The 15,105-nt window shown below is 47.8% G+C and overlaps 1 protein-coding gene across 8 annotated transcripts in view; it reads left to right on the forward strand.

The window, feature by feature from the left end:
- The window catches only part of TRAPPC9 (trafficking protein particle complex subunit 9), a 566,520-nt gene that overhangs the window by 68,108 nt on the left and 483,307 nt on the right, over positions 1-15,105 (forward strand). For 7 of the 8 annotated variants that reach the window (XM_053208248.1, XM_053208250.1, XM_053208253.1 and 4 more), the window contains 2 exons: positions 6,949-7,165; positions 10,933-11,076. In XM_053208248.1, coding sequence (XP_053064223.1) covers positions 6,949-7,165; positions 10,933-11,076 — 361 coding nt within the window. The remainder of the gene's footprint in view (positions 1-6,948; positions 7,166-10,932; positions 11,077-15,105) is intronic. The other variant, XM_053208251.1, reaches the window with a different exon arrangement.

Below are 15,105 nucleotides of genomic sequence, written 5' to 3' on the forward strand. Positions count from 1 at the left end.
GATTTTATTACCTGCATTAATAAGGAAAGCGCCAGAGTTAGTGATGTGCACATCTGGAACTGGCACTTGGGTCTTTCTGATTCCTGTGCCTATCCCATCCTTCCAGACAGCCAGCTTCCTGTTTGTTAATAGCACAGCTTTGTTTCCAGTGGATAAAACGGGTGTGAACGTGCTTTCAAGTTGGGGAGGGAATGGTTAAGTTAGCATTGGAATTCCTCAGAGCCCGTCCTATGAATAAAGCTACTTGTCTTGAGTAATCTTTCAGTTACTTTCCATTGGAACTTCATGCAAATGTCTGGGCCCTGTGGGCTCAGCTGTCATGGCCATGCAGCCTATTGAAAAACTAGAACAAGATGTGTTGATTCATACTCCCTAAAAGAGCAGCAGATCTGAAATGAATTTGGGAATTTGATTTCATATCAAAATTTGGTGAAGCTTGTGGCCTAAAATTTTGCCTGGGACTCTTTTATATTCCCCAGATTCTTGTGCTGTGGATGTCTCTGCTGACCTAACATGGCTTTTCACAGGTCCCATGGGCAATGAGGGGCTTTTCAGTCAAGTGTTTTCCGGGGGCTCTGAAGCAGTTGTGCCCAAGATTTTCTGGGGCTTGAAGTGATTGTAGTTCTATTTATAGTGTTTATCATTTGTTTCTTATTATGTTCAAATGATATAAAGAATCAAAGAGTATATTACCGATGAGAGTATTCCAGTGTTTCATCTTTAAATGTTTTTTTAATGTTTGTTTATTTTGAGGGAGAGAGAGTATGGGTGTGCAGGGGAGGGGCACAGAGAGAGGGAGAGAGAAACCCAGGCAGGCTCCATGCTGTTGCGTAGAGCCCCAGGTGGGGCTCTAGGCCGCAAACCATGAAGTCATGATCTGAGCTGAAATCTAGAGCCAGTGGCTCAACCAGCTGAGCCGCCCACGTGCCCCTGGTCTTTCATCCTTAATAGTGTCCATGAAAGAATCAGTGGGAACTCTGAGGGATTAGAGGCCACGGCTTCTCATCTTGCCTTGGCTGTCATCCTTATTTTAGATGGTGGCCTCGGTGAGCATACTGGCTATGACTACTAATATTTTACATCCCCCAACATCTTTTACCGTATTTAAAACCAAAGGATACAGTTGATGGTCTGGGAGTTTACAGGTATGTGCTGAAAGCATTAAGTACTCCTGCCTCTCCTGTGTAGACCTCCTTAGTCTCCTGCCCATGATTGCACCTCACTGCGCTGGCATCTCTCTGCAGCTGGTACTGTATGCTAAGAGGGCAAAGACCTTGTCCTTTAAATCCACATCCCCATAGATCCTGTACCTAAGCATAAAGCTTCTACAAGAGAACATAGGGGAATATATCTGGGACTTTGGGGTAAGCAAAAGTCTCTTCGGCAAGGGCACAGAAAGCTTTAACCATAAAAGAAAAATAAATTGAGCTACTTTACAATTGATAAATTAATAAATTGAGCTCCTTCACAATGTCTGCTTATCAAAAGACTCCTTTTGGAAAATAAATGTGCATCAGACTGGGAAAATAGAACATTGAGAATATATAAAGAATTCCTATGACTCCGTAATAAGACAAATGATATAACTTTAAAAAAATGACCAGAAAATTTGAACAAATGCTTTATGATAGAAGATATAGAGGCGGCCAGTAATTGTATGGAAGCATGTCTGACACTAGTAGTTATCAGGTAAATGCAAACTGAAGCCCCCAGAATGACTGAAATGGAAAAGACTGATAACATCAAGTGTTGGTGAACATGTGGGGCAACTGTAATTCACTTAGGTTACCAGTGTGAATGTGAAATGATGCTTCCACTTTACAGTATATACCTCAACATAACAAAGGCCATATGTGACAAGTCCACAGCCAATATCCTCTAAGATCAATAATAAGACCAGGATGTCCACTATTGTCACTTTTTTTCCACATGGTACTAGTAGTCCTAGCCACAGCAGTCAGACAAGAAAAAGAAATAAAAGGCATCCAAATTGGTAAGAAAAAAAGAAAACTGTCACTACTTGCAGACGAGATGATACTATCTATAGAAAATCCTAAAGATGCCACCAAATACCTACTAGAATTAATAACTGAATTCAGGAAAGTTGTGGGACGTAAAGTCAATATAGAGAAATTTGTTGCATATCTATACACTAATAATGAAATAACAGAAAGGAAGATTAAGAAAACAACCTCATTTACAATTACATCAAAAGAACAAAATTCCTAGGAATAAACTTAACCAAGGAGTTGAAAGACCTGTACTCTGAAACCTATAAGAAATTGGTGAATGAAATTGAGATGACATAAATAAATGGAAAGATATACCATGCTCATGGATTGGAAGAATTAACATTGTTAAAACTCCATACTACCCAGAAAAATGTCAGATTCAAAGCAATTCCCATGAAAATATCAATAGTATTTTTCAGAGAACTAGAACAAAGAATCCTGAAATTTGTGTGGAACCACAAAAGACCCCAAATAGCCAAAGCAGTCTTGAGAAAGAAGAATAAAGCTGGACGCATCACACTTCCTGAATTCAAACTATCCTAGAAAGCTATAGTGATCAAAACAGTATGGTACTTGTACAGAAACAGACACATAGATCAGTGAACAGAGAGCCCAGAAATAAACTCAGGTTTATATGGTCAGTTAATCTATGACAAAGGAGTCCAAAGCATACAATAGGGAAAAGACAGTCTCTTCAATAAATTGTGTTGTGGAAAGTGGACAGCTAGCTACATGCGAAAGAGTGAAACTGAACCACATTCTTATATACCGTATATAAAAGTAAATTCAAAATGCATTATAGTCCTAAATATAAGGCTTGAAACTATGAAATGCCTAAAGGAAAACATAGGCAGTAATCTCTTGGACATCAGCCTTAGCAACACTTTTCTGGATCTGTCTCCCCAGGCAAGGGAAGCCAAACAGAAATAAGCTGTTGGGACCACACCAAACTCAAAGGGTTTTGCACTTGCAAAGGAAACCATAAAACAAAAAGGCAACCCAGTGAATGGGAGGAGATATTTGCAAATGATATATCTGATAAAGGGTTAATATCCAAAACAGAAAGAATTCATATAACTCAAAACCAAACAAACAATCTGATTAAAGACCTAAATGGACATTTTCCCCAAAGAAGACATCCAGATGGCTAACAGACACATGAAAAGGTGCTCAGCATCACTCATCATCAGGGAAGTCCAAATGAAAACCACGATGAAATGCCACCTCACACCTGTCAGAACGGCTGTTATCAAAAAGACAAAAAAAAAAAAAAGTGTTGGTGAACACGTGGAGAAAAGGGAGCCCTCGTGCACCGTTGGTGGGAATGCAAACTGGTGCAGCCACTTTGGAGAACAGAATGGAGGGTCCTCAAAAGTGTAAAAATAGAAGGACCATATGATCCAGTAATTCTACTTCTGGCCGTTTACCTGAGGAAAATGAAAATACTGATTTGGAAAGATACATGCACCCCTGTGTTTATTGCAGCATTATTTATAGTGGCCAAGGTGTGGACGCAATCCAAGTGTCTGTCTGTGGACCCACATGCACACACTGCAGTGTTAGTCAGCCATGAAAAGGAATGAAATCTTGCCATTCACAATAATGTGGATGGACCTAGAGGACATTATGCTAAGTGAAATAAGTCAGACAAAGACAACATATGATCTCCCTTACATGTGGAATCTAACCCCCCCCCCAAAAAATGAACAGACGATAACAGTGAAAAGACAAACAGACTCATATATACAGAGAATAAACTCATGGTTGCCAGAGGGGTGGCTGGATGGGGGAAATGGGTGAAGGGGATGAAGAAGCACCAAATTCCAGCTGTGAAATAAGTGAGGCACAGGGATGAATAGTACCGCGGAGGGAATATGGTCAGGTGATACTGTAAACCCTCTGTGGTGATAGATGGTAGCTACACTGATTATAATGAGCATTTGATAAGGTCTGTAATTGTCAAACCTTTATTTGTACACCTGAAACTAATTTAATATTTTCGGTCAACTATAGTTCAATTAAAAATTTTAAAAAATTTCATATAAAAAATAATGCCTCTCTGAAAAGAAATCCTGCACGCATTGGCAGTCCTTCTGTGTTTCTCCCCTGCTTCACCCCAAACCTGGGAAATCACCGTTCTATTTTCTGTATTTGCCTATTTGGGACATTTCACAAAGAAGGAATCAATCGTACAATATAATCTCTGTCTTTCACATAGCATAGTGTTTTCAGGGTCTATCAAAGTTGGGGCGTGTATCAGTATTTCATTTTCTTTTTAGTGCCAAACGATTTTGATTATTTGGATATACCACGTGTCGTCTGTCCATTCTTAAGTTGATGGACATTCACGTTGTTTTACTTTTTGGCTATTATGAATAATGCAGCTGTGAACATTCATGTGCAAGTTTTTGTGTGAATATATATATTTATTTATATATATATATATTTTTTTTTCTTTTCAACGTTTATTTATTTTTGGGACAGAGAGAGACAGAGCATGAACGGGGGAGGGGCAGAGAGAGAGGGAGACACAGAATCGGAAACAGGCTCCAGGCTCTGAGCCATCAGCCCAGAGCCCGACGCGGGGCTCGAACTCACGGACCGCGAGATCGTGACCTGGCTGAAGTCGGACGCTTAACCGACTGCGCCACCCAGGCGCCCCAATGAATATATATATTTTAATTTCTGTTTGCTATATACCTGGGGTGGAATTGCTGAGTCATATGATGACTCTCTGTATAATCTTTTGAGGAACCACCAAAACTGTTTTCCAAAATTGCTGCACAATTTTACATTCCCACCAGCAGTGTATGAGGGTTCCAGTTTTTCCACACTTATTATTACGTGTTTATTATGTTAGCCTTATTAGTGGGTATGAATGGTGTATCTTTGTGGCTTTGATTTTCATTTCCCTGATGGCTAATGTTGAATATTTTTTATGTGTTTATTGGCCATTTGTGTATCTCCTTTTTAAAAAAAATTTTTTTAAAGATGTTTATTTTTGAGAGAGAGAGACAGAGTACGAGCACTGTGAGGGGCAGAGAGAGAGGGAGACACAGAATCCGAAGCAGGCTCCAGGCTCTGAGCTGTCAGCACAGAGCCCGACGCAGGGCTCGAACCCACGAACCAAGAAATCATGACTTGAGCTGAAGTCAGACGCTTAACTGGCTGAGCCATCCAGGCGCCCGCTCGTTGCCCATTTTAAGTTGGGTTGCTTGTCTACCTATTATTGAATTGTAAGAATTCTTTATATATTCTATGTATAAATCCTGTATGAAATATAAAAAAAAATGATGCTTTCACTTTAGAAAATGTCCAGTGGTCGTACGGGGGGTGTGGTGGGGGACGGAGATTGAGTGTGAATGTGACTAATGCAGGAGAAGAGGGAGATGACGCAGTGGAATCCAGAAAGGCGGCGAGGATTTAGGGAAGGAAGAGGCTGCTCACACCGGAGAGCAGGAGGCCCAGAGTCTGGGAGGGGTGCTGGGTGGGCTGCTGCCGTGGGGGGACACGGGCCTGCCTGTTACTTTCTTGTTCTGCCTGGAATATCCGGGCCTGGCTGACCCCTCCTTCATCCCCACCTCCTGGAGAGTCAGCCCTCATCTGTGTTTCATCAACTCTGAGCAGTTCTTCCTACATTTCTTCACTGTTGTCTTCCCTGAGGGCAGGCGTCTTTCCCTGTTCTGTTCCTGTCGTGAGCCCAGCCCCAGGGGCGGTGGACTCCAGAAGGCATTCAGTGAACAGGTGTCGACAGAATGAGAAAACACACACGTCAGAATTGTCCCATTTGGCTGGGTCACAGGTAGGCAGCGGGCCTGGGGTTACGAGGGCACACTGGTGTGCCAGAGAGGGCTCTGGGTTTGTGGTTGTAGTACCCAGGGGCTTCCCAGTGTTTCTGAGAAGGGGTGACGGGCTCTGAGCTGTGCCCCAGGAACACCGGTCTGGCGCGTGTCTGTGAGTGGATAAAGGAAGGTCTCGAACACTGGTTGGGAGACCATTTAGATTCGTCCTCCAGGTGAGGGCCCAGGTGAGGACCATGGAGGTGGGCACGGAGAGGGCACTGAGGAGCACAAGTTGGTGGGGCCGCCAGGCTGTGGTTCTGTGCTCACAGAGGTATCTGGGCAACAGGCTGATCAGCAGGGCCGGCAGAGGGACTGAACCACCTCCTTAAGCGGCATAGCCTTGAGCAGCAGGGTGGGTGGGGACCAGCCTCCCTCTTTACAGGTAGCTGTGGCACAGTGAGGTCAGCAGAGCCCTGACCCAAATTCTGGTCTGGTCTCTGACACTTCTGGACTGTGTGATTTACATAGCTGTTAATACCTCTCTGAGCTTCAGATTCCCTTATCTGTGAGCTGGGGTACAAATAGTTGATGGGATTGTTGTAATGATTGAGGTGCAATAGATTTGCTGCCATTTGAGAAACAGAAGTTGTTCCTGCACCACGGGCGTGTGGGGAGAGTCCAGGCAGGTCATGGATGAAAGAAAACTTTCTGGAAGTGTGAAGGCTGAAGCCCAAGTCAGGTGTTGTGGTTGTTAACCACTCATTGTCTGGTTATGTGGCTCCATGTTTTCTGCTTTGAAAAGTTGCGTGTTTGATGGAGGTCCCTTCCGAAGTCCTAGTGTCTCGGTGAACTGTCATTCCTTTTCTTTTCTAAGGGAGCTAAAAGTGGATGCCGTGTGCTACGTAACAAATGCCTTTGTTCCAGAGTTACGGGCCTTACTCACAAAAGGACAGGATGAACTCGAAGAGATGGGTCTCCTAAAGGCTTTGGGACTTGTGTGTATCACCGTTTCTGTGCTTTTCCGGGTGGTGTCTTCAGGGTGTGGGAACTCGGCCTGGCCCTGCCTCAGCGTTTCATTGTGTCTCTGTTTTATGAAAAAGCTCTTTTTATGTGTTTCATTTCTCAAAAGCTTTTTCTTCCTGTCTGTGCTTCAGCTCTCCGAAGAAGAAAAAATCCAGCGATACAGCATCCTCTCTGAGCTCTACGAGCTGATTGGCTTCCATCGGAAGTCCGCGTTCTTCAAGCGCGTGGCCGCTATGCAGTGCGTGGCCCCGAGCATCTCGGAGCCCGGGTGGAGGGCCTGCTACAAGCTGCTCCTGGAGACGCTTCCCGGCTACAGCCTGTCGCTGGACCCCAAGGACTTCAGCAGAGGTATTGGAGGTCTCACTGCTGCAACTGTTTGGCCCAGTTCCCCGTGCATCGTTTGAGCACTTGCCCTCCTGGTCAGACACTGTGGTTGGCGATGGATGGGGTTCAAAACGACCAAGCCCCCGCCTGCCCTTGGGTACTTACGAGAATACTTATGATGATCTAATAAACAAAGAGTGGTGCTTTGCTTGGGGGCTGGCGTTCTTTTGGCTGGTTCCTGTCCTGGCCCTGGTGGTAGAGATTGGAGTTCAGGGCAGAAATAACCGGCAAGTCATGGACGCCTGTGGGATTTACGTTCAAAAAGCTCAGTGTTGTTGGTGGAAGAGGAGATAGGGCTGTGAAGGTGGGTACAGGCTCAGTTCAGCCACCTTCCAGAGAGGTTTCGTGGGAGGAGGTTAGTGCTCGGGAAAAGGGCAGAGTTTTTAGAGCAATCACACAGTTGTTCTGTACAGAGAGGATAAAGGGTATTTTAAAAGTTTCCACTTGCACACTGAATAGAATCCCCATTTACCGTGCTTCAGAGAGACAGTAGGCAAGGTCGCCGTTGCTTTCCAGTTACCTTTTTTTGGTGCCCTTTGAATGTAACTGCAAGCCGGCTCCAGAGGGAGAGCCGGCTACCCAGGCCTTCTGTGAGTCACCAGGAGTTGTCTGATGTGTCCTGTGAAACATAACATCTGAGAGTCCAGGGTCGGAGGCTTCCTTCCGGACGCTCTTCCCTGTTCCTCACTGTTTAACTGCCAGCCGCCCTTGGGTCTCAGCTGAATGTCACCTACGCAGAGAGGTCCCCCAGGGTCCCTCAGCCTAAGTGGAACCTGTTTATCTTTCCTCTTTCATCGAATCCTGTTGTTCCTCCTTCTGGCACCTTCCATAATTTGCACGTGCATTTAAAAATCAGTTGGGGCGATGGTTTCACACATGCTTTCCACACTAGCCTGTGTGCCCTGTGGGAGCAGAGCCCCCGACTCCCACTGTGTCCCCTGGCCGGCATGCGGCAGGTGTCCCAAAGCCTAGTGAGCGGCTACAGCTTCGTGTGTTGGTTGCCAGTTGTCGAATAGAATTTCTTGATCTTAATTTTTGAATGAGATGAACAAGATAGGTTTCTTTTAAAAAGTACAGCAAACGAGCACATCTTCAAGTGATTCGGTACTTTTTTAGCCTTTTGTTTGGGAGGGGACACTTGCCATCGTTTTGTGAAAGAGGTTGAGACCGAAGGTAAAGAAGTGCGATCAAATAAAGTAAAAATGATAACTGTTGGCTGGCTATATTTTTAATAAGAAATAGAAATCACTTTAAACTTCATCTCCGCTGTTGCTCTGGACCACTTCAAACGTTTCTCAGAGAATTAGATGGAAATGTTCTCAAACCCTGAACCTGCGGATGAAAGTAAATTGTATTCTCAGGACCTGAAATGTATTTCTATTTCTTGAAATGAGCATTTTCCCTAGCTGGTTACAGAAAGTGAGGGTAGGCACACAGAAGCATACGGTGTTGTATTGGCCAGCTCACAGGGCTGCGTATTATCATTTTAATCTTGTGTTACTGTGTATGAGGATTTGTGAATATGCTGTGTATATGTGCTGTGTATGAAGATCAGCCTTTTCCTGAGTGAGGGATTCAGTCTTCCCCAGGAGCTTTTACAAAAGAGACTGGCAGGGCAGATGGGTTTGCTTAAAGGCAATTGTTGACGTAACAAACTCTCAAATTGGGAGAACTTTCTGAATGCAAGAGTGTTGAAAATGTTATCACTTGGTCATATGTTGCAAATCTGTCTTAAGAATAAAGGGCGTCACCTTTTATTGCAGGAGCAGTTTGAATCACATAGAAATTGTGGCTTGTACGCTATTTAGTGTTAAGAAAATTTGTGCTCAGCCTTACTCATAATTGCCTGTGGCAGGAACTGTATCATTATGTATTAAAAAAAAAATCAGCATAGGGATATTTGCCCGATGTTTAAGTGATAAAACCTTCTTGATGTCCTAGTGTTGAGATTCGTTAAATTGGGTCATTTAGAATTCATGGCTTGGTTAGTCATGAAATTGATTTCAGCTTCTTAATCCTTTTTAAAATCTCTTATTTCGTTTTGGCATTCGGCCTTTGCTTCTTTTGACAGTGAGGAAGTATTGCAGGGACTTGTCTTTCTCTGCGTCCCCGTGGTATGAAAAGTGCTGCTGTTTTCCATTCCCAGTGTTTTTGTAAGACAGACTCTAGGGTATGAGGTAGATTTTGTGGTGTGTGTGTGTCTGTGTGTGTTCATGCACCTCCAAGACTTTCAGTTTAGAAAATTATTATGAAGTAACTTAAATATATACAAATTAAGGAGAATAGTACAATGAGCCCATCACCCAGAGCAAGTGATTATCAAGAGTGTGCCACTTCGTCGTTGGTGGAAGTGTTTAGGGCAAATCCCAGAAATCATGTCATTTTACCCTACGTGCTTAAGTTGCATGCCTGAAAAAGAGGGCATTGCCTTTCATGAGGCTTTCAACTTGACCCACATGCTGTGAAACCCCACCGTGTATCAGGCATCCCACCAGGAGTTAAAGATACTTGGGTGAATAGGACACAGTCCTGGCTCCCAAGGAAATGGAGGGTCGGTGGAAGGCATAAATCACGAGGTTACAGGTGCCTCACTGTACCTGCCAGATAACGCCTGTGGGGCCGAGTCTATGCACGATACGGCAGCAGGACATGAGAGGGAGGGCTGGCCAGCCGTGTGCGGCAGGGCAGTGGGCGAGGAGGTCAGTGGGGGCTGTGACTGGAGCCCACAGTCTTCTCTCCCAAGCCGTAGGGCCCCAGACACGCAACACTGTGCAGTGACATGTGTGTTGGCAACCCATTACAAGGTCTCCTTCATGAGGGATCTCCAGGTAGAAAATATTTAGAAGTAGTAATTGTTGCCAGAGGGAGATGGAATAAATAACTCTAAGATTCTGAGGTCCTAAAGAGGTAATTTTCGATGGCTGTGCAACTGACTCCCTCACCTTAAATTTTACCCATGCTGATTTATTTCAGAGGAACAGCTGCAGAAGTCTGTTGGTAACCTTTTTTTAGCTGTCTGCCTTTATGATCTTTTCTTATAGGCTAAAGTAAAAAACAAACAAACACATTTTCTAATGGCCTTGGTGGTTGCTAACGAAGGCCCATCAAGTACCAGTGTTTCTTTGAAAAAAGTTGTGTATCTAACTCAAATACATGCCATTGGAAACATAATCTTTTATTATAACCTTATTGTAATGATTTCCACGTGGTTATTTATTTGTTTGGGGGGGGGGAGAGAGAGAGAGAGAGAGAGAGAGAGAGAGAGAGAGAGAGAATATGCAGGGGAGGGGCAGAGAGAGAGAGGGAGAGAGAGAATCTCAAGCAGGATCCTCACTGTCAGTGCGCAGTCTGATGTGAGGCTTGGTCCCACGAACCGTGAGATCCTGACCTGAGCTGAAATCAAGAGTCAGACATTCAACCAACTGAGCCACCCGGGAGCCCTTCAAAGTGCTTATGTTTGCATTGTGTTTTCATAGAAGAGAAAAAGTGTACCATAAACCATTTTTTTAACTGTATGAAAACACCTATCCCTTATGAGGTCTTTCTGGGGTGCGTAAACATGGCACATTTCTCTTGTCGTCCTTTGGTTTGATAGTCGAGGCACTTGTCTTTAAATCACCAGGTTTGACACATGCCATCGCACGTGTTTCCATGGAGGCTCGCATCTTCGGCTCCGTGGCCGGCGCCCTCCTGGAGCCCTTTGAGAACCTTCTGTGACTTCCATCCCACAGGTACACACCGAGGCTGGGCTGCTGTCCAGATGCGTTTGCTTCACGAATTGGTCTACGCCTCCCGAAGGATGGGGAATCCTGCTCTTTCCGTCAGGCACTTGTCCTTCCTGCTGCAGACCATGCTGGATTTTTTGTCCGATCAGGGTGAGTGAGTTCAGACTACCGCCCTTTTCAGCACTCTTGGCTCTGGCCCCCATAAACACTGGGCTTAGGTCTAGGTGGGTGGTGCTTCCCCATCCTACACGTCCTCTGCTCCCCGTGCTGCCCTCACTGTCCTCCACGGGTGCCTGATGCTGCTGCCCAGCATTCCCTCCCCTCCCGGACCCTCTTTCACCCCACTCTGCTGCTTCTGTGTCTCTGGCTGGTGCCGGGATGCGGGATGCCCCCCCCCCCCCCCCCCCCCCCGGCACAGGCCCCACTTCCCTTTGCCTACATTGTATCAGACAGAAATGTCCAAGTAGAGCGTGTATATAGAGAAGTGCCTGGTTCATCAGAACGTAGCTCAGTGCATTTGCCCCCGTGACTGTTACCGTTTCTGTAACCAGCAGCTGGAGGGGAAACGTGACCAGAACCACAAGGACCCCTGTGTGCCCGTTAAGGGCGGCTTCTGTCTTGCTCTTAGAATCAAGGGTGCCATTTGCCTGTGTTTGTACCCATGGCATCATGTGGTATCTGTGCCCAGGTGTCAGGCGACTTTCTTCTGGGCCCTTCCGTCGGTCGTCTGCTCCTATGGTTACTGGGTGGCATTTGTGTTTTGGGTTTCAGTCATAATCTGTTTATTTCCAGCCCAGATTCCACCCTGGGTCCAGACACTTGGCCACTTGCAGGGCACGGCCCTTTGCCTGTGCCACAGCTGCTTGGAAGGGAGCACGCCAGCACTGGAGCTCTGTGGTGTCCCCGGCCCACCGCCCCTTCTGCCAGGGCCGCTCAGCCAGCCCGTGTGTGTTGCTGGTTGGGCCCCGTGCCCTCTCTGCCTTGGAGATGAACAAGTGGGGAATTTATTCAGAAGTGCTCCTGGGATCGATAACCGAAGGAGAAGGAGGCAAGGTGGGGCAGAGGGAGCTGAGCCTCTGTGCGGTGTCAGCAGAGGCCCCGCCGGCCCACGGAGGGCTCTGTGCTGCGATGGCCCGGCAGTGCTGGCCTGCACTGTCTCGAAAGCCAGGCCTGGTGCCCAGTCCTGCTGTGCCTGCCGAGGCAGTTTCTGGAGACGACTCCCACAGCTGTGTAAGGCCTCGGCTGACCCCGTGGGACTCTGAAGCTAGGATGGCCCTTCAGAGAGACAGCTTGCTGGGTGGTGAGGGGCCAGGCCCGAGTGCTCCCACAGCCGGGCCCTAGATGCACGCTGCTCCCAGGAGGGGGCATGCTCGCCCCAGGAGGGGGCATGCTCGTGGGCGGGCGGCTCTCTCCAGCAGAGAACAGTCCGGAGAGGGCAGCACTCCCGTCCCTGGTGGTGCGCCGCTGTCTGCCGCAGAGCAGACAGACCTCTTTCCAGGTGTTCCTGCGGGGATCTGCCACGGCTCGGCCACCGCACTCCTTCACCGTGCATCCTCTGTCTTCACGGCTTTAGCGTTAGTGGGTATTCCTCCCCCTCTGCCTGCTGATTTCCCCCGACTGCTCTCCTTTCCTGCGGTCATAACAGTCTCCTCTGCTCCAGGATGGAAGGGGGGTGTGAGGCTTAAATGCATTAGTTGCAATAAAGCATTTATCCTGGAGCTTATACTACAACTGGTAATGGTTAGCTTCAGAACAAGTACTCAAGTTGGCATGCGATTGCCTTTACGAAACCAAGAAAACAGTTGGTCTGACTCATGCGCTTTTCTAAAACGGGAGAGGAAAGGGGTTCTTTCGTAGCTGTTACAGCACAAGTGCGGTGCTGTGTTTTAAGCAGAAACAGTTGAGGACCTTGGCTCAAGGTGAAGCTCAAGGGTGCGTCACAGGCTTGGGTGAGATTCCTCTTGTGGGACCTCCTCCTCCACGTCCCGTGTGTCCTCGAACTTCAGGCTGGCCGCGCGGACTTCACGTTGTACCTACCACATGTTCCCATCGTGTGCCGTTTTCTGTGCCCGGTGGCACCTGCTGGAACTTGGGACTGTCACGTTCCTCAGGTGACTTCCACAGCGGTCTCAGAGCGAGGAGCTCCCGTGACATCTCACTGCTAATGCCCTTGACGCGCTTGCCACGTCCCGTGGTTATTTGTATCTCTTTGGGCTTCGCTGCCCAGACAGAGTCCCCCACGGATGGCGGGACAGCTCGTCCTCTGTGCCCACTTCGTTTCCGCTGCCTTTGGTGCAGCATTTGAATTGTGTTTGTCTTCCTGCCGCCTGCAGAACTCGGCCATTGAGGACTCGCATGGCAGCTGGCTTCGTGAACGGTCCGCACCTCGGTTTCTCTGAAGCCAGGGTTGCAGACGAAGGCAGAGTTCCCAGAACAGGCCGTCTCTAGTGTCCAGTGGTGACGCGGGCATGAGTCTGTCCCTTGTCTGCTGCACTGAACATTTGCTTTGCGATGGGTGACTGGCTCTCCTCACCGCCCCCCTCTCCCCGAGGGTGCTTGAACCGCCCCCTGCCCCAGCAACTGTGACGACATAGTGTCCAGTCTGAGTGGAACCTGCCCGCTGGGCCTGAGAGTTCTGATCCGTGGCACGTGTCCCTCCCCACTCTCGTCATAGCCCTGCTCTCTCTCGGCACCGCTTTCCCACATGCCTCACCTTTAATTGTGTGCCATGTTGCACGACTGTGAGTCGCGAGGACGGGGCCCCACGTCCTTGTCCGGAGCTGCTCACACCTTCGTCTGCTTCTTCTTGCAGTTTTTTCTCTTAAATGTGCACCCCCTGTCCTGCAGCAGGGCCTTTGTGCTCCCGCCCCCCTCTCCGTTCCCTGTCACCAAGTGACTCCTCCAGGTATGGACTCCCTCTTGGTAGCTGTTGGCAGGTGCCGGCACGACCAGACCCTCCCACTCTGTTCTCTTCCTCTGTGCGCTGCTCATGGCTGTGGTGAAAGATCCGCACGTCGCTAGCTGGTCACCGTCTGTCGTCCTTCCTGGAGCTCCGGGGAGGAGGAGCTTGCTAGTTATTGGAGGTCATGTCCGTTGGTGATCTAAAGACCTTGAGTTTGAAAGCAGAGGAACTTGGGGCGTCTGACTGTTGAGCAAAGAGTCGTCTCCTTAAAGGCCTGTGTGTAATGGTATTTGGGTAATTGGAGTCTTCAGAGAAAAGGACAAAAGTCAGGAGGTCTCAAGAGTTCTTTCCTCTGATGGCTGTAACCTCGGATTGATAGTGACGTTCTCCCTGGGCCTCCATTTTCTCATTTGTACAGCTAGGGTGGCACAGTTGTGAGATTGTTTGTTATTATTTTAATGATCAATATTTTAGTTTATTGGATGACCTTTCCTCTGGAGAGCTCATGGTATCAGTTATACAGTTGATAGTTAATATTTCTACGTATTGCTGCATTGAAATGAAGTGTGGACTAGGAAACAGCCAAGAAAGAAAGAAATGATCCTGGGCGTGAGGGGGGTGCTTTCTAGTCTTCTACGTCCTACGTCAGACTGCTTGGGCGTTTGCAAGGTGAAGGCGCCACGATCTGGGGCTTTCTTGCCCTTCCCTCTCCCACATGTACCCCAACTGTGTGCAGATCTGAGTGAACTCGTAAGATACGAGGACGGTTGTTAACACAAAAGGCTTCAGTTCCCAGCACTCTTGCCAGTTTTTGCAAGATGAAAGTACTAACTTGAGGATGTATGGACATTTCTTGGGAAGCGTGACCGCGTTAACCTTTTACGATCACTGATGTGGGGTCGCTTCTCCTGACTGGGCGTGCCAGCTCCCGTGGCATCGTGGCAGTGCATTGGTGAGCCCCGTGGGCTGTAGGTGCAAACCTGGTCCTGTGTGCTGCCCAGGGGCCCCTTGAAAAGGAGCGGGATCCCTGACTTCACGAAGGCTCAGTGTGGCGGGCGCCCCTTCCTGCTCTTACTTGCCTGTGCCCTGGCCGTCTGCATCTCTGCCTACGTTCTGGGTCACGCCTGTTTCTGCCGCCTTCTGACTGTGACACCCCCTTCATGGAGCCTACCCTGCTCACGTGGTCCTGGCTCCCAGCGCTGCTGGTCTGTCCCCTCCCCCCCCGCCCCCACAGCCTGTGAGCTCCTCAAGGACAGGGAGTGTCCCCTATACCTGGC

Source organism: Acinonyx jubatus, chromosome F2, assembly GCF_027475565.1.
Source record: "Acinonyx jubatus isolate Ajub_Pintada_27869175 chromosome F2, VMU_Ajub_asm_v1.0, whole genome shotgun sequence".
Lineage (NCBI taxonomy): Eukaryota > Metazoa > Chordata > Mammalia > Carnivora > Felidae > Acinonyx > Acinonyx jubatus.